Source organism: Trachemys scripta, chromosome 16 (genome assembly GCF_013100865.1).
Source record: "Trachemys scripta elegans isolate TJP31775 chromosome 16, CAS_Tse_1.0, whole genome shotgun sequence".
NCBI lineage: Eukaryota > Metazoa > Chordata > Testudines > Emydidae > Trachemys > Trachemys scripta.
In genome coordinates this window covers 9233511-9261184 of record NC_048313.1, presented here as the reverse complement: position 1 = coordinate 9261184, position 27674 = coordinate 9233511, and the positions used below count along the sequence as shown (strand labels likewise).

The window sequence follows — 27674 nt, the reverse complement described above, 5'->3', positions numbered from 1 at the left end:
GAAAAAAATATTTTATTTGGTTAAACAAGTAGATATGATTTACAAACACAAAAGGGTAAAGGATCTGTTGTACAAAAAGGTGCTAATTTTATATAGTTACTTTTATGACCATTACCATACTTTAAAAACTGAACTGAGTTTTTAAGAGTAAAGAAAAATTTGAACATTTTCTTACAGCATGGGAGAAAAAAAGTGCATTACTGGCTAATTCAAAACCAGCTAAATAAAATTTTACCACATTAAACACACACACACACACACCCCAACACGCTTCACTTTTAGACTGGAATCAAGCATGAGAAATTTCAATCCAAAGAACAATTTTCCCAGAAAGTTAAAAAGTGCTCAAAAATAGGAGCTTATAATGAAAGTGCATCCTTAATCATAATGATAGAATTGTTACAGCAGAACAATAATAAAGGATTGTGTGAAATTCCACTTAGGTAATCTTGATAGTGTCTCTATGTATAAGACAGTAGAATACACTGTATCAGTACTGTATAGGACAGAATTCCAATATAGTGGAGATGCTCAAAGTGAAAAACAGCATTTCAGAACTCCATTATACTGGTAGTTTCCTAATATAGGAAAAATGTTATATGCTAATGTAACTTTTACCACCAAACCTTTTAAAAGTATCTTATTAGATATGGAATACAATAATATAGTAATACCATCAATGAGAAGGGAGGTAGCATAAAAAGCTCTCCTACCTGATAGTGACTGTAGTGCCTTTTCAATAGAAGGCAATGGGTCCTTTCTGAGAGGTCGGCTGAGAGAAGCCTCCTGTGCACTGAAGAGTCCAGGGCCATCAGTTAACTTTTTACGTCCACTAGTGCTGGTAGAGTTAGTGACTCTGCAGCTGCCGATTGCACTTGTGAAAAGATTTGTGTGTTCATCACTGGTAGCTGGCTCAGAGCTAGGGGTAAATCCTCCCAAGGACAGACCTGCAGAGTTTTCAGAACAGTCTATCTGTAATGGTGTCTGTAATCCCAATGCTAATGAATTAGACTCTGAAGGCTCTCTCCTGACCCACTGTTCCTCTCTGCTTAGCAAACCCTTTGAAGGCGAAAGGTGTGGACAAGACATATGACATCTATGTTTCTCTTTATGTTTGTATCTCTCACCAACAGCCTCCTTCCCAAATCTGTAGCGCTTCAAGGATTCCAGGACTGTTCTGGAAGAGCTGTTAGCAGTTATAGTGTCCATGGAAACCTGTGGTTGCTCTGAAGAACGATGTTCTCTATGTTTATGACGATGTCTGTGTTTATGTTCAAGCATCCAGCCATAAGCCATTTCAGGTGGAACACTTGGGTAGGTGCTCATAGAGAGGAGTGGAGTCCTGCTAGTTGTGAGGAAGGCTTCTTGACGTAGAAGCTTATGCTTCTTCTTGTGGTATTTGGCGGGATTAAGAAGCAAATGGCCTGTATGCATGTAAGAAGGTGGTGGCAATGGGGTAGTAAAAGAAGGAGAAGGTGGTGGAGGATAAAGAGTTGGAGGATACCTTCCATAATAACCTAATCCTATTGGAGTAGCTGCAAGGGGAGAAGGAGAATAAGGCATGCCATAAGAGGGATAGAATCCAGTACTGGAAAGAGGAAAACTAAGACTATGCATGAAAGGCATTTCTGCCATAGCCTCCCGCATCTTGGGGGGTCTGCCTCTCTTCTTCTTTAAATCAGGTTTTCGAATGTAGTGCAAAGGATCTAAAGGAAATGTTGGATGAGTATAGAAGCTATTGAAGTTTATCCTAAAAATGGTAGGCAGTAGGTCTCGGGGTATAAAATGATGACTTCTGTGGGTTATTCTAATTTCACTCAAACGACTTATTAGTTCCTCTAACTCAGCAAGGAAATCAGGGTCTTGCCTACCTCGGAGCTGAGGATATTTCTTTTTCCTTTTTCGCTTCTGTCTTTTCATTTTATCGTAGCTGAGGTAATCATGACCCCTGCGCTTACATTTATGTTTATGTTTTTCTTTTAGGCTACTTAAAACTGTTGAGGTTTCAGGGGAAATGAGGGAAACATGCTCAAATGAATGTCTTTTCTTCTTCTGCCCACAGAGTTTCTCTGCTCGGTCTGAAGTACTGTTATTATCTGTTCCTATTCCACTGTCACTGGGAACTGTCTCATCACTGTGAGACTCACTAATTGGTGAAGGAGTGGCTTCCTTCAGAGATGTCAGTTCACTTAAGTGAGAAGGAGAGTTCGGCAATAAAGTAGGAGGAGATAATCTCCTCCTTCCTTTGGAGGCCTTTTTCATTGCAAGGGTTTGAACTACACTTCCTTGTCTGGAGTGTAGATGTAAATATGGCACTGAACTGGGCTCAACAAATCCTGCATCACTGCTGACAGGGCTCTGTCCCCCACTTGCTGCAGAAGACTGAGAGCACACCGGAGATGGAAGAACCTCTGAATTATTAGCTGCTGAAGGCAGCAAAGGAGGAAGTACTTGTCCCAGAATTGTCCCAGCTGTTTGCTGGGTAGTATTCTCAAGAACAGTTAAACTGGCAGAATTACTAGTTAAAATACCATTTAGGACAGCTTTAGGTTTCCTACCTCTCCTCTTTCCTATGTAAATGGTTCCTTTCTTGCTGACATTTATCTGCTGGCCTAATTTTGAACCAAAAGTGGCAGCAAGGGTTGACACAGTATTGTGGAGTTTTGATTGCACTTTCCCTTTGTTATTTGGCTCCACTGTGCTAGAGAGGATTTGATTCAAAAGCTTTTTTCGCTTCAAAGTTTTCATTTTGTTTATTTTTCGGATAATTGTTTTCATTAATTGCCCATTACTTCTCTTGGTAACTTTTCTATCTGATTCTACCTCAACATCTCTCATGCTACACATAGTTTTCTGAGCTTCCTCTGGACCTCTGACCTGGTCCTTCCTCTCAAAAAAATCCCCACTACATTGCTGATCACTTTCAGATTCCATTTTGTTTGAATTATCTGTAGCAACAAAAGATGCCACAGACAGAATAGGTGGTTTCATTTTAACAGCTGATCTGATCTGTCTTTTAGGTCTCCCTCTCTTCTTCGGAAAAGTCTGTCCTGTTAAGTTTTGTTTTAGGGACGGAATTTCTATCTCTGGCTGCAGAACAGGAGGTTCTTGCTCTTCCTTTGACTGCACTGAGAAGACTTTTGATGCTGGAATTTTTAGGGTTCTCTTCGGGGGACCTTCCAGCTGGGGCATCTCCTTTGATTTAGGCCTTCCTCTTTTGGGCTTATAAATTTCTGGTAAGATGTCACCTGACACACACACACTGGAGGGCTGTTTGTGAGTACTATAGAATTTTTGAGTCTGTTTGTCAGCTTCAGTTAACAGAGCAAGAGACTGTCCGTTGCTAGATTTGCTCAGTTTTGGCAACTGATGTTTGACAAATTCATGCTCTATAAATGAAGTTGACCCTATATTTTTCAAGAATTTAGCCTGCTCCAGACCACTGTTTGATAGTGCAGTGCATGAAATGTTTTTAAAAAGTTCTGACCTTTCTAATTCTAGACCCTTTGGAGGCTGACATATGTTTCTAGACACCACTTTAGTCCATCGTGGTTTCCTTCCTTTTTTTTTTCTTTAAAGATTTTGACTGAGTAGCACTCAGGTCCTCAGCTCCTTGGCAAGGTTTCCCTGATGCAGTTATTGCACCAATCTTTAGAAACTGTTTGGTATTAAACAAACTTGTGAAGCTAACCACTGAAGAGGTGACGGTAGCATGAACATTTGATTCAGTTGCCAGACTGGTTTTTTTCCCTATGGAGGGACTAGTTCTTGTGGTGTCTGTGTGTGTGGCTTTTGAATCATTTAATTCTTTATCCAAACCTTTAAAATCAGTGCTCAGACTGTGATTCAATGACCTGTTCAGGTTCAGAAGTGTACTGTCCGAAGAAAACTGAGTCTTCCCAATCTGCTCAGAAATTCCTTCTAAGACATCTGTTGTGGTGGTACTTATATGTGATGGATTTGAAGCTAACTGAGAGGAAGTTGCTGTGGGGCTCCTGTTTAAGGTAGTAACAGACACTGTGGGTGAGGGTGATGGGAGGTTTCCCTCTCCAACAGCACTAAATGGGGACTTTGCTGTTGATACATCTGAAGCTCCTCCTGTTCTGAAGTCTGGTGAAGTGCAATATACTGGAAGCTGCTTTTCATGCTTAGATGTTTCATAAGTCCCCTTTTCATTGGATTGGAAACTGTCCTGCTGAATACAGGTTCCTTCATTAAATATTTCTTTGTCTATACCAGCAACCTCTTTTCGAAATGAAATCTTTTCCAAGATATTGTCTTTATTCTGTCTTATAATATGTTTCTCAAAAGTTTTACTGCTGATATTATCTTTCAATAATTCTGTTGTCTCATGGCTTTCAAGATTATTGAGGTTTGTACTGCAAGAAAGCTTGAAGGGCTCCGAGGCAGGACTGAGAGAATCAGCTTTCAGACTTCCAGAGTCCTTGTTCATCAATCCTGCTGAAGTGCCAATCCCCGGCAGTTTCTTCCCAGAGTCCTTGTTAACCAGTCCCACTGGGGTGCCAATCCCTAGCAGCTTCTTCCCAGAGTCTTTGTTAATCAATCCTGCTGGGGTGCTAATCCCCAGCAGCTTCTTCCCCGAATCCTTGTTTACCAATCCCACTGGGGTACCAATCCCCAGCAGCTTCTTCCCCGACTCCTTGTTAACCAATCCCACTGGGGTGCCAATCCCCAATGACTTCTTGACCAACTCCTTGTTAACCAATCCTGTTGGGTTGCCAATCCCTGGTGGTTTCTTCACAGAGTCCTTATTAACTAATCCAGCCACAGAGTTAGTCACTGGTTGTTTCTTCCCAGAGTCCTTGTTAATTAATCCAGATGGAGTGCCAATCCCTGGTGGCCTCTTTCCAGAGTCCTTGTTAATTAATCCAGCTAAAGAGCCAATCCCTGGTGGCTTCTTCCCAGAGTCTTTGTTAACCAATATGGCTGCAGTGCCAGTCCCCAGTGGCTTCTTCCCTGAGTCCTTGTTAACCAATCCAGCAGCAATGCTAGTTCCTGGCAATTTCTTTACTAAGTCCTTGTTAACCAGTCCAGCTGCAGTTCCAGTTCCTGGTAGCTTCTTCCCAGAGTTTTTAACCAACCCAGATGGAGTTCCACTTCCTGGCTTCTTCTGCTTTGTTTTGGAAGACTTTGAGGGGGGGCAAATTGCAATAAGTTGAGCCAATTTTTCTGTTACAGTTGTTGCTCCATTAATTTGTGCTCTATCCTTCAAGTCAGGATCACGGCTACCAACAAGAGTAGGAGGAGCTGACTTTATATAATCTGTCATTTCAGTGGGTAGTGGAGAAAACTTCTTAGATACAGGACTTGTTTCTCCTTGTATGTCTTCCTCAGCACGGAATTCAACTGTTGCAATTTCTCCAGCTTTCTTGCAAAACTTTGAAGGGTCCTAAAAGTTTAAATAAGAAAAATACTTTAGAAACCAAGTAAAAACAAAAGTCAATTTTCTCTAATCATACTACCCTATAGTATGGAGTGCTTGATGTAATTAATCATTGCTGTTTGATAAGGGATCACTGTGAATGAGATGTTGAATCTCAATGGACTGTATCATTTTTAAAAGTACACATTTCAGTGGACATATACAGGCTTTTATAAAACAACTATCACCCACACACCTTCACAACACCCAGTCCAAGTAATTTAATCTGTTCTACTGATTGGTGTGGTCATGGGCTTTCAGCACAGTAGACTGCTAACTGTGCTAAAATATACTGAACTGCATGGTGGTTTGTGCACTGGAAAAATGAGGACTAGAGTCTACCAAAATTATTTGCAGCTGTGGCTTAAACTATATTTGAAACCTAGTCTCTAGAGGTGAAAAGCTATGCTAATACAATAATCCATTACATCACTAAATGTTTTTTTGGAGATGTTCCAGTAAATTAATCTTTTCCTTACAAAGGATTTTCATCTTTTATATACCGCTCCCAATAGAGATCCTAGAAATGCATGAGATGTATTAACTTCTATTGGGAACTGGGGGAGGAACTGACACTCATTTTTTTATCATGTAATGAAGTAGAAAGTACAAGGTTTGAAGAAACTTACCTGACACCTATTGGCCCGAGGATTAAGCCTACTACCCATGTTGAAAAATATTGGTGCTACCATGCCCACCCAACACCATCCTCCCTGACATTTAAATTAATACAAAAATTGTATACCGTTTATTTTTACTGTACTTAATTGACAATCAATTTTGTATTTAATAAATTTTACAAATCTAACTTGGGTTGGCCAAATAGCAGAAAAAATATTTGTTGAATATATTTAAATGTCACCATAATTCATTTAATATTATTTGATGAACAGGAGGTAACAAGCAATAGAGCTGCTCAAATACTGCAAAACAAAATTGTTGAGATATACCAGTGATGTTAATTGAGTAATTATAATACACCTCTACCCCGATATAATGCGACCCAATATAACACGAATTTGGATATAACACGGTAAAGCAGCGCTCCGTGGGAGCGGGGTTACGCGCTCCGGCAGATCAAAGCAAGTTCGATTTAACGCGGTTTCACCTATAATGAGGTAAGATTTTTTGCCTCCCAAGGACAGCGTTATATCGGGGTAGAAGTGTATATTAGCAGGGTTCTTTTTGACCAGTTTTACTTACTTCAGTATCGTGCTTTTGCTAGACCTTCTTTCCCTTCCTGGCTTCACCCACTATTTTATGTAGTCTTGAGCAGCCAAAATTTTGATTAAAAAAAGGAGTCTAAATTTAGGCTCCTATGTTCATGTAAAGTCAATGGGATTTGTGCTCCTAATTCACTTAAGCACTTTTGAAAATCCCATAACTAAGGCACCTATATATGGACTTGGTGTCAGGAGTAAGGCCCTCAGCCGCACCTGCTCAGTACTCCTGGCACCCTAATGAGCCAGCCAGGCTGCCTGATGGACCACCTTGCCTGACTGGCTGAGGAAGCCAGCAGGCAAGCTCTTAAACCTAGCAGCAGCAGCTACTTGCTGGCTGCTCAACGCAGATACCCATGGGACTGTGCCTCCATAAGCTTGTCTCTCTGAGCCTGCTCCTGCTCCTCCACATCTCCAGTCCAGACCCTGTTCTGCACCCAGCCTTGCTCCTGCCTCAGAACCAGCTCTGCTTCTGCCGTCCCTGACTCCTGGTAATCCAGCTCTGACTCTGACTCCACCTCAACCCCTGGCTCTGGCATTCGGGCTCTGACTTCGGTCCTGACCCTTGACTCTGATTCCTGACTTCAACTCTGTCTTGCCCCTTGTCTCTGGCACTTGGACTCTGACCACTAGGCCTAACTGCCTATGACCCAGTCCACTGACACGTAGGAGTCTAATTTCTGGCTCCTATTTTAAAAAATGTTAGTCAATAGTCTATTTCCTCTTTTCCTTCTCTCTCTTTCTCCATTCCTCCTATAGCTCTCTTTCTTTCCCTTTTGTTAAGTTGTGGACTCTGACTCCTACCTGATATTTCATGTTTCTCCTTTCTTCTCCAATATCTCTTTACATGCTGCACTTCTCTTTTCTAATGTATCCCATCAATCTCTCCTCTTTTACACCCACCCATGCTCCCATACATAGGGCTTGGAAGTTTTACTAGACAGTGAAATATTTTGAGACCTCACTGTCTGGGACAAAACCAAACTGAGAAGCAATCCCTGCCGCCTTGAACTGCTGGGATAGGGAAATATACACCTCTACCCCGAGATAACGCGAACCGATATAACATGAATTCAAATATAACGCGGTAAAGCAGTGCTCCGGGGGGGGGAGGGTGGCTGCTGCGCTCCGGCGGATCAAAGCAAGTTCGATATAACGTGGTTTCACTTATAACGCGGTAAGATTTTTTGGCTCCCGGGGACAGCGTTATATCGGGGTAGAGGTGTACGAGAAATCTTGTCCTAGGACCCTGCTCAGTTTGCCCCATATTTTGTAAAAGTCTTTGGCTAGCAAGAGTGATAAACTGGAAGGTCTCCCCTCGCAAACCCTCTGACTGTCAGAAGGGAGAAAGTGCACATTCTCACTCTCTATACATGCCTGTGTCCCTCCTTCAAACCCAGGGCTTCTTGTTTTCTTCAGAAAGGTGCCTCAGCTACTCTACCCTTTTCCCAACTCTCTCTTGTAGGTCCTGCTCCTCAGTGAATAGTTCCAGCGCCTGCCTCTACTGTGGTTCAACTCAGAGCACTGTAGCAAAATTTATTTGATTCTTGTCAGTTTCACAAAACTGGAATATTTTCCAAAAAGGATCTGAACAGCAGCAGTGAAAATGGAGACGGCTGATCAATTTTCATTTTGTTGCAGGTTGGAAAGCTCTGAGCACCAGCAGATACTTCATGTGTCTGTTGGCAGATTTAGGAAAACAGCACTGCACTTAGTTTACCCTCAGGTCACATTTGAAAAGTGGTTTCAAACTGTAAGAACTCAAACTGTCCTCTTCAAGTCATGCACTAATTTGGACCAAGTCCCAAAGCATGTGCACAGGTTTTGATTGCCTGCAATATATTCTTGGAGAAAGGTGCAGATCAAACTAGTCTTCGATGGGAGGGGAGGTCAAGATCTTGAAATTTTGTTATTAAACTAGCATAGATTTTGCAGAAATTGATGGCACTCATCCTGAAAAGCTTCTTCCTCATCGTGAATGCGTATTTCAAGCCCATAGAAAATAATTGTCAAACATTGGGTGTGTGTGTGTGTGTGGGGGGAAATAAACTGAAACTGGTGCTGAATTAAAGACAAGAGGTTGGAAGAAACCTGTATTTTTGCCTGCAACTCCAGAAACCAGCCCTCTGTCCTAGTTTGGAAACCAAGTATTTTGAAGTATCAGAGGGGTAGCTGTGTTTGTTGCTTTTTACAGATCCAGACTGAGAGTCCTGTGGCACCTTTAAGACTAACAGATGTATCGGAGCATAAGCTTTCGTGGGTGCATGCATGCATCCGACGAAGTGGGCATTCACACACGAAAGCTTATGCTCTAATACATCTGTTAGTCTTAAAGGTGCCACAGGACTCTCTGTTCCAAGTATTTTGAATTTTACAGTTAAAAAAAAATTCACTTAATCACAGGTACGTTAACAGAAAATATCTGGTTTAACATACACTTTTTGGGAACCAATTTCATTTTGTTAATTGGATATAAAATAAAACAAATCCAGTTAATAGAGACATCTTGGTATAGAGAACATTTTGTCTCCCTCGGAGATTTCTATATCAATAGACTGCTAGTGTAGTTACAAATCCATTATGAAAGGCAACATTTATAACCTGGATCAACAGAACAGCTCTTTGTTTACCCTATTCTCTGGAATGTTAAATAATTGACCACTGGTGACATCAAGTGATTTATCTAAATAAAAATAAATCACTCACATGCTATTGTCTGACTGATTAACTTGCTGAACCATGTAAACGGTCAACTGAACTGCAAAGACAGTATTTCACCACCTTTCCCCATTATCAATTACTTAAGAGCTCAGCCAATCAAAATATATTTAATGCCTGAAGCTTTTTTACTGCAACAAGAGTGTCTGGTGTTCAAATAAAGGTAGGATTTTAAAAAATTAAATAATTCTGATAATTTAAAAAAGTGATTTCTAAAATGTTCCTAGATGAATCTGGGAATACTGCTAAAGTAATAAGGCTTTTCACTTCACAGATCTCTCAACATCAAAGGGAGTCCTACTTCTGCTTATAAACATATACCATTACAAAGGTTTGAACAATTATCTATTTTTATGATTGTTTTAGTCTCTCATAACTCATTACTTGTTTCACAGCACCCAAAAGTGTGGTAAATTGCTTTCCTAACACATAAAAACACATGAGTCCTGCCCTGAAGTGCTTATAATTTGACTAAAGGTGAAGAACAAGGGTATGGAGAATGAGAGAGGAGGACAAGGGTTGTAATAGCAAGATTGTATGATTGCATAGCAAGTATTGCAACCATCTTAATGAATTTAACGTTGTCTTCTTTGAAGATGTGTTTTAAACTGTTTAATTTATATTACAAAAGTTAGGAGTTTGTGTCTGAGCACTTGGGGTTGAAGTGTGAGAGGGGAGTAGTGGGAAGGAGAAGTTGCAGGAGTGAGAGACAGGAGTGCCTAAAGGGAAGCTGAGTGAGAGGGAGGTGGAAATGGAAAAGGAGGAAGGGAAGATTAATAAGAAACACAATAGATAAGAGATAGTGAGGATGGGCAGCTGAAGGGTCACAGTGATAGGAGAGGGGTGATGTAAAGGTGGACCAGCCACCAGTGTCAATACAACAAATGTGAAAAAGCATCCTGAGTCCAAGATCTGGTAGCATCAGTGGCTAGGACATTTTTAACCCTAGCTGCTTCTGGACTGGACAGTCCAACCGTCTTCATTTTAGAAGAGGGGACTGTTGGCAAGCTGCTGACAGCCCTTTGACCCTGGAATTCAAAAGTGATGCATATAGCTGATAATAACTGGAGCACTAGGTATTTTATTATTTTCAAATACTTTCTCCAACCAAAGGCTTTGGTCTTTATCATTACCTAAAATATACAGATGATCTTTGGAGGTACAATTAGAGTTTCTGATCTTCCTGGAATGTTGCAGACTTTAACCTTTTAACTGCCCATCAATACTAAACCAAAGAAACTAGACTCATTTACCACTTCCTCCCACCTCTTGGTTGCAGACCTATCTTCAAACTGCCTCTCAGGCTGTGTCTACATTGATAATTTAGGTGTCTTCCACTATTAATCTGGCATCAGTCCAACTCCAACAGTTCTAGCAATGGTGTGAATGCTAGTATAGACAAATAACCATGTCATCAAACATTGCTCAGAGTAAGTCAGATAACATGGCAGTATATATGTCTGTGGCCAGCCTACATTACAGTTTAGATCCTTGCTAGTACCTGTGCTAGATCAAGGGTGGGAGAATTGTCTCAAAATCTCTGCATAGACTAGGCCCCAGTAGCTGAATGTCACTTTACACAATGCTCACTGCCCTGCTGGCCCAAGGAGTGACTCCAGAAATCAAACAGTCTTCCACAAAGCGGTGATGTGTTCTTGATTAAAGTCCTTTCTAAAGCAAAAACCTGTTGGGTCAGATCCCTCTAGGCCAGAGGTGGGCAAACTACGGCCCGCGGGACTGTCCTGCCCGGCCCTTGAGCTCCGGCCGGGGAAGCTAGCCCCCAGCCCCTCCCCTGCTGTTCCCCCACCCCGCAGCCATGCGGGCAGCGCTCTGGGTAGCGGGGTTGCGCGCTCCTGCGGAGCAGAGCGGCAGTGTGTCTAGCTCCGTCCAGGCGTCACGGCTGCCAAACATGCTGCTCTGAGCGGCACGGTAAGGGGGCCGGGGGTTGGATAAGGAGTGGGGGGTCCCACAGGGCAGTCAGGGGACCGGGGGCGGTTGGATGGGGTGGTTTGGGGGGGCCATCAGGGGACGGGAAACAGGGGGGTTGCATAAGCATGGGAGTCCCAGTGGGCCTGTCAGGGGTGTGGATAGGGGTCGGGGCAGTCAGGGGACTGGGAGCAGGGGGGTTGGATAGGGGGTGGAGTCTTGGGGGGCGGTTGGGGCAGGGGGTCCCAGGAGGGGGTGGTTAGGGGACAAGGAGCAGGGGGGTTTGGATGGGTCAGGGGTTCTGAGGGGAGCGGGAAGTGGGAGGGGGCAGATAGGAGATGGGGGCCAGGCTGTTTGGGGAGGCACAGCGTTCCCTACCTGGCCCTCCATACAGTTTTGCAATCCCAATGTGGCCCTTGGGCCAAAAAGTTTGCCCGGCCCTGCTGTTTCAAAGGGTTGATGCCTCCAGGTACTTCTCAGTTGTTTGCTTTGGAAGCTACTAGTGCTAAAGGGATTTTGTAATATGGAGAACAGTTTGGCATTGAGCCCAGCTTTTCCATGGCAGCTGCAATCTTATGTAAATTGTACTGGGGCTTCACATTTCAGAGGAGCTTTTTTCCTTTGCACACACAAAACAGACAGCTGTGGGGGCAGCCATGATCTGTCCTACAGCCTGGAGACTAAACAAGATGCCACTCTTATTTCCCAAAATAACATAGCGTGGAACCATATGCTCCCTTAAATGGAAAAGGAGTAATCCAAAGCTCACTTCTCTTGGGTTGACCAACCACAAGGTAGCAGGGTGTGCTTTCAATGAGCAAAAACATTTTAATGGTGCAATAGTTTGTTCGGCGAAGTTCGTCAGCCCTATAGATATATATCCAGACTATTGCTTTCCTTTTTTGTTTCTGCAGTTTTAAGCTGGCCCACATGCAGCTGATTTAGCATTTCACTTCCTCTTGTTGCATAGTGTGGTTGAAAAGTCAGCACTGTTTTTAATGGATGCAAATAGGGATTTATAACTCAAGAAAGTATTTCTTATTTTCCTGTTGATCTAACGAACGTAAATTACCCAGGTATAATACTAAGGGTCTTTACTAAAGAGAGCTAACAGGAGACATTAACAGATAAAAACCTCATCTTGGATGTCTTGCTTATGGACTGCCATTTATGCATATATACTCTTATTAAAAATAAAATAAAAAGTAACTTTAAATCATGCTGAGATGTCCACATTGAAGCTGTCAAATAAGCATGCATGATTACCTAATACTAAACTATAGCAAGCAATGAAAATTAATTATATTTGATAAGAATATTATGTATGTTTACGTGATGAGTGTAAGATTTAGGATATACTTAACTACACTTTCTTTACCATTAAATGCTCATGTTTTGTAAATGACATAACGTTCTTCTTACTTAGCAACTACAACTGTTTTTTGAAACAAGTTTTTTGTTTTGGAATCTCTCTTCTCTTCCCCACCTCAACTTTCAAAAGCCTTAAGCAAACGCAATGAAGGGGTCACTAAATTATTAATAAAAGTTAAGTAGTACATGGCACTGCCCTATTAATTGTTTGTATGATTGCTGCGTCTAAAAGCCCCCTGTGCTAGATGCTGCACAAACACAAAAACAAACAAAAAAAGGAAAACAGAAGATACCAGATTCTGGCTTGGTAAATGTTGTAGGGAGGAGGGTTTTGATTTTGTGGAAAACCGGTACACCTTCTATAATGAGAGGCAGATGTATAGCTTCGATGGCCTCTGCCTCAGTAGAAGGAGGATACATTTTCTTGTAGACAGGCTGACTAGAATAGTTAAGTGGGCATTAAACTAATAGTAAAAGTGGAGGGTAAAAAGAGAGACGATATGAGCATTCACCACAAAGATTAAGATGTTGAGAACAAAATTAATTGAACCTGGACATGAAGAGGAAAAAAAAATCTTTAATTGCCAATTCATCAATCTATAGGAGCCTGGGTAACAAACAAGATGAACTGGAATTACTCATTTATGAGCATAAATTCACGCTCGTTGGTATTACTGAAATTTGAAGGGATGATTTGCATGATTGGAATGTTAAACTCAATGGTTACAACCTATCTAGGAAGGTTTGAGTGGGCAAAAGGGGAGGGAGAGTGGAACTCTATATTAAAAATGGCATTACTGTTTCTGAGTCACTGATAACTTGGAAGAAAGTGATCATGAAAGCTTATCTCTCAATGTCCTAGCAGATAAAGCACAAAATAGGGTATCAGTTGTGTCTGCTACAGACCACCAAATCCCACCAGGGAACAGGATGGCTATCCCTTTACACTCTTATCTATAATGTGTAGGGAAAAAAAGATGAATGATCATGGGGGACTTCAATTTGAGTGACATATGCTGGGGGTCTCATGCTGCCAGTACTAAAACATCATTGTAATTTCTAAATGTTATAGATGACAATTTCCTGACCCAAAGTATGTTGCATCCAACATGGAGGAATTTTTTTTATTAGGCCTTGTCCTAACAGATAAAGAGGAACTCATCACAGAACTAAAAATTAATAGTAACTTAGGTACAAGTGATCATGACTTGATCACATTTATGAAGTGCAAGGAGAATAAAGTCCACACCAATAATATAAATACTTGGTGCTTTAATAGGGCCAATTTCACAAAGTTGAAAACAATTATGAGCCAAATTAGCTGGGAGGAAGAATTTAATCAGAAAAATGTGAATGATAATTGGGAATAATTTAAGAACACCTTACTAGATGCCTCCAAATCTCACAACTGAGGAAGGAGGCGGCTCTGATGGTTAAAAAACCAACCTGGTTTAAAGGGGAAGTTAAGGCAGCTATAAAAAAAAGACAGCTAGATTGACTAGATAGAAAAAAAACAAGTGAAAGAAAGGGGAAGCTGATAGTAATGAACATAAATCGGAAGTCAGGAATTGTAGAAAACTGACAGGTAAAGCAAAAGGACATAAGCAGGAATCTATGGCAGCAGAGTTAAGGAAAATAAGAAGGAATTTTTAAAATATATTCGGAACAAAAAGAATCCTGAAAATGGGATTGGTCCATTACTAGATGGAAAAGGTAGAATTATCCATAATAATGTAGAAAAGACAGCAGTATTCAATAAATATTTCTGTTCTGTATTTGGGGGCAAACAGAAGATCTCATCTCATCATAGGGTGGTAACATTCTTTCCATTCCACTAGGCTCTCCAGAAGACATTAAACAAAAACTAATAAAGTTAGATTTTTTAAATCAGCAGGTCCAGATAACTTGCATCCAAGAGTTTTAAAAGAGCTGGTGGGCAGCTTGTTGGACTGTTGATGTTGATTTTCAGTAAGTCTCGCAGCACAGGGGAAAGTTCCACATAAAGTGGCCAGATAGCAAGTGTGAAAAATCAGGATGAGGGTGGGGAGGTAATAGGAGCCTATATAAGAAAAAGACCCCCAAATCAGGACTGTCCCTATAAAATTGGGACATCTGGTCATCCTAGTTCCACAAGACAGGAAGAAAGCTAGTGTTGTGTCAATATTTAGAAAGTGTAAATGGGATTACCCAGGTAATTATAGGCCCCTCAGCCAAACATCAATTCCTAGCAAGATAACGGAGCAGCTGACAAGAGACTTGATTAATAAAGATTTAAAGGGGGTAATGTAATTAATGAAAGTCCATGTACGCTCATGGAAAATAGAGCCTTCAAACTAACCTGATACCTTTTTTTGATTAAATTACAAGTTTGGAGGATAAAAAGGTAATAGTGTTGACATAATATACCTACACTTCTGTATGGTGTTTGATTTGGGACCGCACGACATTTTGATTAAAAAACTAGAACATAAAATTAACATGGCACATGTTAAATGGATTAAAAACTGATAGGTCTCAAAATGCAATTGTAAACAGGGAATTGTCATCGAGCGGGTGTGCTTTCAGTGAGGTCCCAGAGGGATCAGCTATTGGCTCTATGCTATTTAACATTTTTATCAGTGACATGGAAGAAAACATAAAATCATCACTGATAATGATTTCAGATTACACAAAGATGGGGGAGTCGTAATAATGAAGAAGACAAGTCACTAATGCAGAGCAATCCAGATCTCTTGGCAAACCGGTGCAAGCAAATAATATGTGCTTTAATATGGCTAAATGTATAGGTATACATCTAGGAACAAAGAATGTAGGCCATACTTACCAGATGGGGAACTCTTTCCTGGGAAGCAATTTCTCTGAAAAAGATTTGGGGGTCAGGGTGGATAATCAGGTGAACATGAGCTCCCAATGAGACACTGTAGCCAAAAGAGCTAGTACGATCCTGCGATGAATAAATGGGAATCTTGAGTAGGAGCAGAGAGTTTATTTTACCTCTATATACTGGTGCAACTGCTGCTGGAATACTGTGTCCAGTTCTGGTGCCCCCAATTGAAGAAGGATGTTGATAAATTGGAGAGGGCTCAGAGAAGAGAATGATTAAAGGATTAGAAAACATGACTTATCGTTATAAGATAAACAGATTGAGCTCTTTGAGTCTAACAAAGAGAACATTAAGGAGTGACTTGATTACTGTCTACAAGTATCTACAAGGGGAACAAATAATAATGGGCTCTTCAATTGATCAGAGAAAGTTATAACACGATCCAGTGGCTGGAAGTTCAGGCTAGACAAATTCAGACTGGAAATAAGGCATTAATTTTTAACAGGGAGGGTAATTAACCATTGGAACAATTTACCAAAAGTCATGGTGGATTCTCCATCACTCAAAATTTTAAAATCAAAGTTGGATATTTTTCTAAAAGATATACTCTATGAATTATTTAGGGAAGTTCTATAAGAACAGCCCTACTGGATCAGACCAAAGGTCCATCTAGCCCAGTATCCTGTCTTCCGACAGTGGCCAGTGCCAGGTGTCCCAGAGAGACTGAACAGAACAGGTAATCATCAAGTGATCCATCTCATGTTGCTCATTCCCAGCTTCTGGCAAACAGAGGCTAGGGACACCATTTCTGCCCATCCTGGCTAATAGCCATTGATGGACCTATCCTCCATGAATTTATCTAGTTCTTTTTTGAATCCTGTTATGGTCTTGGCCTTCACAACATCCTCTGGCAAGGAGTTCCACAGATTGACTGTCTGTTGTGTGAAGAAATACTTCCTTTTATTTGTTTTAAACCTGCTGCCTATTAATTTCATTTGATGACCTCTAGTTCTTGTGTTATGAGTAGTAAACAACACCTCCTTATCTACTTTCTCTCCACCAGTCATGATTTTATAGACTTCAGTCATATCTCCCCTTAGCCATCTCTTTTCCAAGCTGAAAAGTCCCAGTCTTATTAATCTCTCCTCATACAGAATCCGTTCCATACCCTTAATCATTTTTGTTGCCCTTTTCTGAACCTTTTCCAATTCCAATACATCTTTTTTGAGATGGGGTGACCACATCTGCACACAGTATTCAAGATGTGGGCATACCATGGATTTATATAGCGGCAACATGATATTTTCTGTCCTATTATCTATCCCTTTCTTAATTATTCCCAGCATTCTGTTCGCTTTTTTGACTGCTGCTGCACATTAAGTGGATGTTTTCAGAGAACTTTCCACATGACTCCAAGATCTTTTTCTTGAGTGGTAAACGCTAATTTAGACCCCATCATTTTATATGTATAGTTGGGATTATGCTTTCTGACGTGCATTACTTTGCATTTATCAATATGACCTGTGTTATACAGGAGATGAGACTAGATGGTCATAAGCACATAAGACTGGCCCTACTGGGTCAGACCAACAATTCATCTAGCTCAGTATCCTGTCTTCCAACCATGCTCAGTGCTAGTTGTTTCAGAGGGAACGGACGGGACAATTATCAAGTGATCCAACCCATGGCCCAGGTTCTGGCAGTGACAGGTTTAGGGACACGTGGGGCATGGCATTGAGTCCCTGACCATTTTGGGTAATAGCCATTGATGGACCTATGCTCCATGAATTTATTTAATTTTTATGAACCCAATTATACCTTTGGCCTTAACAACATCCTCTGTCCACAAGTTCCACAGGTTGACAGTGCATTATTTGAAGAAGTATTTATGTTTGTTTTAAACCTGCTGCCTATTAATTTCATTAAGTGACTCAGGGTTCTTGTGTTATGTGGAGGGGTAAAACTTCCTTATTCACTTTCTCCACACCATTCATGATTTTATAGACCTCCATCATATCTCTCCTTAATCAGCTCTTTTCTAAGATAAACAGTCCCAGTCTTTTCAATCTCTCCTCATATAGAAGTTGTTCCATATCCCTAAACATTTTTGTTGCCCTTCTCTGTACTTTTTCAAGTGTAACATATCTTTTTTGATATGGGATGATGAGAACTGCATGCAGTATTCAAGGTGTGGGCATACCATGGGTTTATATCATGGCATTATGATATTTTTCCAGCACCTCCATAATATGTATATCTAGATAATATGGTTTGGGTTTGGTGTGGGTGGTGTTGGTTTGAGGGTTTTTTTGGTTTGTTTTGAAACACTTATAGCCAAGGATTAAATTAAACTAAAATAATTTTTCATCCAGTATCAAAAAAGCACAGTATGATTTTTAATTTAATCTAGATGTTTTTTTTTATTAAAAACTCCAAGCCTAACCAAACTTCCTCCCTGACAGCCAGATAGAATAATCTTAGATAAAGTCTATACTGGATCTGAAACCTCAAACTGAATTTTTACGTAGACCAAGAAAAACTATTGTGCTCTGGTACAGAGGCGCAAATTAAAAAAGCATTGCTCTAGCTTGCAGGATACAGGTGTTCAGGAAAGAGCTTGAAGGACACAGTAGTTCTAAGAAATCATGCTTTTCTATTCTAATAGGGAAACAGGCAGGATGTTGATGTTGTCCATGGTGACGTAGAAAGGAGGTAGTGGGGAGGATTTGGGGGGGGGGGGGGGGGGGAGGGAGACAGGGACAGGGGGAGATTAAGAGCTGTTTCATCCATGTTGAGTTTGAGCGGACAGCTAATAATGGTTTCCGGGGAGCCCTGCCTCATTCAATGCTCATCTGAAAACATGTATGTTCACCTCCTGTGCTGTTCATTCCATTGTGTTCCATGGAAGACTACAGACAGATTTTGGTTTCTAATATGTCAGCTAACATGCACAGCAGCCAATTTTACAAAACACACTCCCTCATGTATTAAATAAAAATAGTTACATTATGAATTCTTAACATTATAGGCAAGATTCTTGGTCCTTGTAGGGTCCCTTTACATTTTTTGGGATTGCCTGGCCACTAAGAATTCCCCTGGTGCAGGGATATCTTCCTGATGACAATTTATAATGGGGGTGCTGACAGCCATTGAACCAAACTGTAAACCCTATATATGACAGAAACCACTTCAAGCCGGGGGTGCAGCAGTACCTCCAGTACCCTTAGTTCCAGCACCTATGCCCAACCATATCAATTCCAGAAATCCCTATTTGCTGAAATGGTGCCTATCGGCTGTTGGCAACTAGCATTGTGTAGAGGAGCCCTGAAGCTTCTGTAAACTATGCTGATGACTGGACCAGTGTAGAAATGGTCAATATGAGGGAGAGGGTAGGAAGGGGGTAGCCCCATTTTGCATATGCTGGATCTTGGATAGGTGGGATTTGGAGAGGCTTTATCAGTGTTGATAAATGCAAAGTAATGCATATTGGAAAAAATCCCATACAAAATCATGAGGTCTAAATTAGCTGTTACCGTTCAAGAAAGAGATCTTGAAGTCATCATGGATAGTTCTTTGAAAACATCTGCTTAGTGTGCAGCAACAGTCAAAAATAGCTAACACTGTTAGGAACCATTAGGTAAGAGATAGATAATAAGACAGAAAATATCTTAATGTCACTATATAAATCCATGATATGCCTACACCTTGAATACCACGTGCAGTATTGCTCTAGCAGTTCTGGTAGCCTCATCTCAAAAAAGATATACTGGAATTAAAAAAAGTACAGAGAAGGGCAACAAAAATGGTTAGGGGTATGGGACAACTACCATACGAGGAAAGATTAAAAAGATTGGGACTGTTCATCTTAGAAAAGAGACAGCTAAGGGGGTTATGACACAGGTCTATAAAATCATCATTGGTGTGGAGAAAGTGAATAGGGAAGTGTTGTTTACCTCTTCACATAGCACAAAAACCAGGGGATCACCCAATGAAATTAATAGGCAACTGGTTTAAAACAAACAAAATGAAGCTTCTTCACACAGCACACAGTCAACCCGTGGTACTTGTTGCCAATGGATGTTGTGAAGGCCAAAGATATAACTGGGTTCAAAAAAGAATTAGGAAAGTTCCTGGAGGATCAATGGCTATTAGCCAAGATGGTCAGGGATGCAACTCCATGCTCTACATGTTCCTAAAACTGTGAATGCCAGAAGCTGGGACTGGATGACAGGAGATGGATCACTCGACAAATTTCCCTGTTCTGTTCATTCCCTCTGAAGCCTCTGGCACTGGCCCCTATCGGAAGACAGGATACTGGGCTAGACGATTGGTCTGACCCAGAATGGCCATTCTTACGTTTTTATGCAATAGTGGCTCCATAATTAAGGCTGCACTGAGATCAGAATTTAAAGCAGAGATTAAACCCGATATGTACGAGTAAAAGTGTACCCAGTCCAAATTTACAATATTTATACTAAATGTTCAAAATGATTTCTGAGAATTTTCAAGTAAATGTTAGTTTACAAGTTATAATCACTTTAGATGACCCCAATAAGATCCCAAGAGAAAAAATATTTCTTATTTCCAATATGCAAAAAAGACCAATTTAGGTATTGTAGCAAGATAAAAGACACAGGGTACTCTTTAATGTGTTCATGTTTTATTAACAGTATGAATAACTATTTCTAGCCATGTTGCAGTGATAGGCAACTAATATTTTCATTGTAAATTATTTGTCAAATGGTTGCTTCAAGAACCTACATTTTCATTTTAAAATGTTTATAGTTCTTATGGTTGTAAAGTGTAAAGCAATACAGTATTTACTTCCTGAATCTGCTGATCGAGAAAAAATTGAAGCTAACATTCTGCATTTTTGTAGGTGTGTTGTGTACACTTCATTTTTTTTTCTAATATGTATTACATATAATTCTGATTTAAAGTCAAACATATAGAAGTTTGCTTTTGAAAAAAGAAATTCTGACTATGTAAGTTACCTTTCTATTCTCAGCATCATAGGTGAAAATGCTAAAATTTAAATTTAAAAACTATAATTGTCATTAAGTTATTAAATGTAGCATTGGAAGATACAAGTTAAGGACAATTTTCACTTCTTTGAGTGCACTGAAGGTGATGGCATTGTTGAATTGAGAGTGAGTGCGTTAAAGGTATTAGGCCTTGGTCTGGTCTACACCTAAACCATTGGTTGATCTAGGTTTGGTCATTCAGAGGTTTGAAAAATTCATACCCCTAAGAGATGTAGTTAAATCGACCTAAGTCATGGTGTATGTACCATTAGGTCAAATGGAAAAATTCTTCCATCGACCTAGTTACCAACCCTCATGGGAGTGGACTTATTACATCAATGAAAAAATCCTTTCCATTGCTGTAGTAAGTAGCTATACTACAGAGCCTTATGTCCACACAAAAATGGTTTTCAAAGGAATTTATTTAGCATCTTAGGTCACAGTAAGTAATCCTCCTTGGAACAAGAGTAACTCCACTTTGCGGTCACTTCATTTGCTCTAAAGTTTGTGTGGACCAATTTCTAACTACTGTGCTGTTGGCAGTCCTCCAGCTAGTATCCCAAACTGCACTACTTCACACCTGGATTGACCTGCCTTGTACCTGGGCTCTCCATTGCTCCAGGGTCATCTTGTTTTAATGTAATATCTCTGTTTAAATGCTGGTGGGCAGACAGGAATGCCCCTTTTCAATACCAGACAGTAGTGAGATCACATACTGATGATAGCAGTCATGCTGCCCCCTGTGGGCACATGCAGAGGTCCTGGACTTGATTGGACTCTTTGGAGACAAAGATATCCAGTTCCATCTGAGTAAGCTTCATTGTAATGCTGACATCTACAAGGCACAGTCAGAGAAAACAAAGGTGAATGAGCACTTTCAGAGCTCGTCCCAGTGCCAAGACAAAGCAAAGGAGGTCTGGAATAAGTACCTGAAGATAAGGGACCAGGACCTTCAGTAATGTCACCACTACCTGTCCATATTATGAGGAATTACACCACATTTTTGAAAGCAATGCCATCACTGAACATAAAGCTGATGTGATAGATAGCACCGCACACCACATGGCAAGTGCCCAATAATACCGCCAACTCCTTGCTTGACCTCAAGAATGCCATGCTGTCCAACCAGGAGGAGATTTATCATGGTAGCCAAGAACTACAGGACTTGCTTGATATGGACAATGCACAAGAATCCAATGCAGACAGCCATATGGAAATCACTGTGGAGGAGAGCTCTACCATCACCCTGCCTAAAACTGCTGCAGAGGAAAGCTGTGCCACTAATTGTATTATACCAGAATATAGCCACTTTGGGGAATTCAAACTACTTTTTCCTGATATGGGATTTTCAGCACCAACTTGGGCAGAGTTAGAAGACCCTCTTCACCTGCTATGCATTTAAACTCTCTACCTCCCAATATGCTCTCCAAGTCATCTGTGCCACTGAAACTTTATTTTTTTAATTCTCTTTTGTATCTAACCTTATAGCCACCAGTACCTTTTCTGCATTGCAGAAAACCCCATTCTTTACTGAGACCTTTTCTGCTTGCTCTCCCTTTCCTCCACCCCATGCCTCCCTTGCTCAGGATGTTGGCACCACAGGTGTTAAGAAAGGAAACATACTACATATAAAGCATCTTTAGTGTAGCCCCACAAACAAACAAAAATGAGAAAAGGTACAGTGATTTATGTTCATTAGTGCACTCAAGTGATACTGAACTTCATAGAGTTCATGAGGTAAATGCCTCAAATCAGGCTACAGAGATATTCAAAATGCACAGATATTGTAAAGCGCTATAATATATTTGGTGTGACAGGGTCAGGCCAGATGGATACAGGAGAGTGTTAGAAGGCAGATATATTAGTCCCAGATTAAGTAGATCCCTTTTCCCTAGATAAGGTAACAGGGGCAGTTCCAGAACAAGCAGGAACTTGCTGGAACCAATTAAGGCAGGCAGACTAATTAGGACACCTGGAGCCAATTAAGAAGAAACTGCTAGAATCAATTAGGACAGGCTGGCTAATCAGGGCACCCGAGTTTAAAAAGGACCTCACTTCAGTTTGTAACATGCATGCGAGGAGCTGGGAGCAAGAGGCACTAGGACCTGAGAGTGGGAAGGCGTATTGCTGGAGGATTGAAGAGTACAAGCATTATCAGACACCAGAAAGAAAGGTCCTGTGGTGAGGATAAAGAAGGTGCTGGGAGGAGGCCATGGGGAAGTAGCCCAGGGAGTTGTAGCTGTCGCGCAGCTGTTCCAGGAGACAGTCTAGACAGCTGCAGTCCACAGGGTCCTGGGCTGGAACCCGGAGTAGAGGGCGGGCCCGGGTTCCCCCCAAACCTCCCAACTCCTGATCAGATACAGGAGGAATTGACCTGGACTGTGGGTTCTACCAGAGGGGAAGGTCTCTGGGCTGTTCCCTGACTCACATGGTAAATCTCTGAGGCGAACAAATCCGCCAATAAGTGCAGGACCCACCAAGTTAGAGGAGGAACTTGGTCACATTGGATACAGAGTACTTAAAGCAGAATTCTATTAAATTTTGCAGTACACTTTAAGCCGACCTATAGGAGTAATAAAAAAGAATTCAAGACAAAAAGATAGTGTTAAATTTTTGCTCAAACACTGCCTGGCAAAGCAGCTCTATTAGGGCTCCCCAGATAGCAAGGTTGTTTCCTTCCAATCTTGCACCAGCTGCAGAGAAACCATCCATTTAAATGGCAGCGTTGAATATCTTCTCCTTTTGCTCACTGCCTTTTTGAACAGGAACTCTCTCTGTCTCCTGGTGACTTGGCTAAACGTGATGTCATCCAACATAAAAACTGCCTGCCAAGGTTCACGTGCAATTACTAACGTGCCACCATCCATCTAAAAACACAACAGATGCATCCAGCCATTGACCCTACAGTCCACAAGAAAACTAAAAAATGAAAAGATACCACCAGGCACCCACTCTACAAATTTCAGGCACCCCTGAAAACTAAATATAAATGCCAGACACCACGAATATTGTGAAATAAGTTTGAAAACATCTTAACATCTTAAAAGGAATCACAGAGTGGGAAGAGATGATGGGAATGGCATTCCAAAATTGTGGGAAAAGGAATTTGATTAGTATTGGCTTTGAGACTACCAGGAACTTATTGTTCCACTCCTGTGTTTTTTTTCTGATTTCCCTTAACATCTGTAATTGCACAAAGAGGGGAGTTGTCACCCACAGAGAGGCTATCAGAAAAACAAAATGATATAGACTCTCTCTTCCATTAAGTATTCTCTTCATCAAAACAGAGGGCTATGATGAAGGCAGAGTTGTGCAGGGAAGGTTTTCTGGAGCACATGGCCCTGGAGAGGGACATGATGCAGTCAATTCAGACAGCGCCAGCTGCGATGAAGCGTCTTTTGATGCAAAGATCAAGCACTACACATCAACGTTCCAATGTCACACGAAGTGTGGAGAATACGCCATACTGGAACTGTCATTTCAATCAACCTAATTACAGGTCCTTCCCTCTACATCCAACTCCGCAGGAGATGGAGAATGAGCATCCTTTCACCCACCCGATCTTCAGGACTTTTAGACTATTCCTTAGTATTGCAACACCCGCAATGAAAGAGCTCATTTGAATGAGTGGAAGGACACGGTATCTAAATATAGGAAAGATGCCAGTGAACGTGAGGTCATGAGGGACGCTCGAGATGAGAGGTGGCAGGCTGCAACGCTGGGGCTGCTGCATGATCAAACGGACATGCTCTGGCGGAGCTTCAGGAACGGAAGCAGGATAACAGACTGCCGCTGCGTCTGCTGTATAACCTCCCTTCCCCCTCACCATGTTCCATATCCTCCTCACCCAGACGTGTAAGAACACGGGGGGGGGGAGGAGGGGGGGGCTCTGTGCACCCTCTCACTCCACCCGAGTGGACAACCCAATTGAATTTTTTCAGTGGCCCTTTACTCCGCTCCTATCCTCCTCCCAAACCTCACCCAGATTACCTTGTTGGTTCTCTCCCTATGTTTATAATCAATTAATAAAGAATACATGATTTTTAAATGATAGTGACTTTATTTAGTGACTTTATTTCCTTTAAAAGCAAGCTGTGATTTAAGGGGGGAGGGTGGTTTGCTTACAGGGAATGAGTCAATCAAGGGGTCGGGTTTTCAACAAACAGAACTTTCACACCGTAGCCTGGCCAGTCATGAAACTGGTTTTCAAAGCTTCTCTGATGCGCAGCGCTTCCTGGTGTGATCTTCTAATCGCCCTGGTGTCCGGCTGCACATAATCAGACTCAGCCTCCCCCCCACCACACCATAAAGGTCTCCACCTTACTCTCACAGAGATTGTGGAGCACAGAGCAAGCAGCAATAACAATGGGGATATTGGTTTGGCTGAGGTCTGAGCGAGTCAGTAACGAGCACCAGCGACCTTTTAAACGGCCAAATGCACATTCTACCACCATTCTGCACTTGCTCAGCCTGTAGTTGAACAGCTCCTGACTCCTGTCCAGGCTGCCTGTATATGGCTTCATGAGCCATGGCATTAAGGGGTAGGTTGGGTCCCCAAGGATAACTATAGGCATTTCAACATCCAACAGTTATTTTCTGGTCCGGGAAGTAAGTCCCTTGCTGCAGCCGTTTAAACAGATTAGTGTTCCTGAAGACACGAGCGTCATGAACCCTTCCCGGCCAGCCCACGTAGATGTTGGTGAAACATCCCTTGTGAGCCACAAGTGCTTGCAGCACCATTGAAAAGTACCCCTTGCAGTTTATGTACTGGGTAACCCTGGTGCTCCAGTGCCAAGATAGGGATATGGGTTCCATCTATCGCCCCACCACAGTTAGGGAATCCCATTGCAGCAAAGCCATCCACTATGACCTGCACATTTCCCAGAGTCACTACCTTTTGTAGCAGCAGCTCAGGGATTGCTTTGGCTACTTGCATCACAGCAGCCCCCACAGTAGATTTGCCCACTCCAAATTGATTCCCAACTGACCAGTAGCTGTTTGGTGTTGCAAGCTGTGTTGACACAGCCTTGTCGCTAAAAGCTGCGTAGTGTAGACAAGCCTTGTTTTGTTTTGTTTTTTAAAACAGTACAGCAATCAAAGAACTGGGGAGATGAGCCACTGAAGCCACCTACAAGTTCCTTCCTTCTCTGGCACACATGGAGGAAGGACATTCTGAGCCAGTTCACCTGGACAACAACATGGGAATGGAGGCCTGGGGAGTGGAGCCAAGCCACCTGCAATGCACAGCAAAAAACTCCATTATCAAAAAATAAAAACTGTGGAAGATAATAATCAGTGAATTTTACATTGAAGTATTTTCAACTATGAGCCATGAACTGTGTATATTTGTATGGGGGTGGGAGCGACGCAAATAAAGAGTATTTCATAGTAACAAAATAAATTAATGTTGCCAAGAAGCAACCACCAACCTGTCTGGAAACCCTGGCTATAATCAACAGGCTGTTGAAAATGCCAAAACATTTTTCCATACCGTAGACAAGGCTTGAGAATCTTATACCTTTTCTGACTACTGCATCTTATTTTTTCACAGTGCCAAGTACATCTGTTTGGAGTAACTTTTCCTGATAGTGTTAAAAACGGTTTATTCCTGCCTTCACTAGCATTTTATTATTTATTCTTTATATTACAGTTGTACCTAAGGATCCTAATAAAGGATAAGAGACCTTTTGTGCTAGGTGCTGTGCAAATATGTAGTAAAAAGACAGTATCTGTCCCAGAGCGCTTAGAGTCTAGGTTTCTGACAAGACACAGCATGTAGTTGAAACATTTTGGAGGTGGGGCGAGGAAGAGCAGAAAAACTAATGTGTTTTGCATAATAAGTATTAGTCTCAGCTCACCATCTGGCTAGAAATGATCAGATGGCAGTGTTCTGTAGTTATTATAGTAGAGAAGAATCTGATGGAAAGATTTAAAAGAGGATAAAGTGGTGGGTTTATGGATTATAATGGGGAGGTTTCCCCCCATCAAAGTGTGAAACACGAGACTGTGCAAAGGTGCTTATAGCAGTTAAACTGTTGTCAATACCAGCACAGCTGCACTTGTTGCTAACAGCTATTGAGGCCTTGTCTACCCTTACAATGATGGTACCACCATTATTCACCACCAGTGCAGCTCCACTGTATCTAACCCTGCTCAGCCTACACAAGGACAGAGAGATGCAGTGATTTTAAGTCACTTTTTATATATAATTAATCCTGGTCTTTTCAGCACCAAATAAATATTTAGCAAAGTATATCATTTGAGTGGAAGTTATTGGGCCCATTTCCCTTCGTGGGTAGAAGGTAATATTGTACCTGGTAGCCATCTTGGAGGAGAAGCCAGGGTCTGCCTTTTATGCTTTTACATTTAAAACTGTAAAAACAAATAGCTCCCACTGAAAACATTTACATAAAACTAACTAATTTCAACTTTTCTTTTCTTTTTAAATAAAAAAGAACAAATATATCACCCATATCACTGAGATTGTTCATTCCCTGCTTGGAATCTTCCCCTCCTCCTGGACCTCTTTCAAATCCCCCTAGAATGATCTATAATTTTTCTCCCCCCTTCCCTCCCCGCCAATTACTATATGCAGGGGAGCAAGAATACATTCACTTATGGGCTTTTTAAAGTTTGCACTTTTATTCCTGTGGAATGACTTTTCAAACAAATCCAAGCACAGGTGACAAAATGTTAGCAGGATGTTTCTACTAAAATGATTTGCAGTGAAATAATTAATGTTACTATTTACCTTGCCATCACTGTTTTTGAAATTTACTGCCCCATTGTGTTGAAAAAGACAATTCAAATTTTCGAAGGCTATTATCTAGTACGTCCCCAGACCTTGGAAGACGGCACTGGATTGCAATTGTAGGGTTACCATTCGTCCGGATTCCCCCGGACATGTCCGGCTTTTTGAGCTAAAAATAGCATCCGGGAAGAATTTGTAAATGTCCGGACTTCCCCCCCATGCAGAGCGCGCACGGCTAACAGGGCAGCTGGCCGGATGGTGCCACTTACATGGGGCTCTGACAGCCAGAGAGAGCCCCTCCTCCTCTCCCCTGCAGCAGAGATCACTCCCTCCCTCCCTGCATTCGCAGATCGCCTCCGGCAGTCTGGAGCTCCTCCCCCACAGCTGCCCAGCGTGC

At 41.6% G+C, this 27674-nt stretch overlaps 1 protein-coding gene across 1 annotated transcript in view; it reads right to left on the bottom strand.

The window, feature by feature from the left end:
* The window catches only part of ASH1L (ASH1 like histone lysine methyltransferase), a 127850-nt gene that overhangs the window by 88718 nt on the left and 11458 nt on the right, over positions 1-27674 (bottom strand). Inside the window, 2 exon segments of the mRNA XM_034792260.1 lie at positions 714-3570; positions 3572-5410. Coding sequence (XP_034648151.1) covers positions 714-3570; positions 3572-5410 — 4696 coding nt within the window.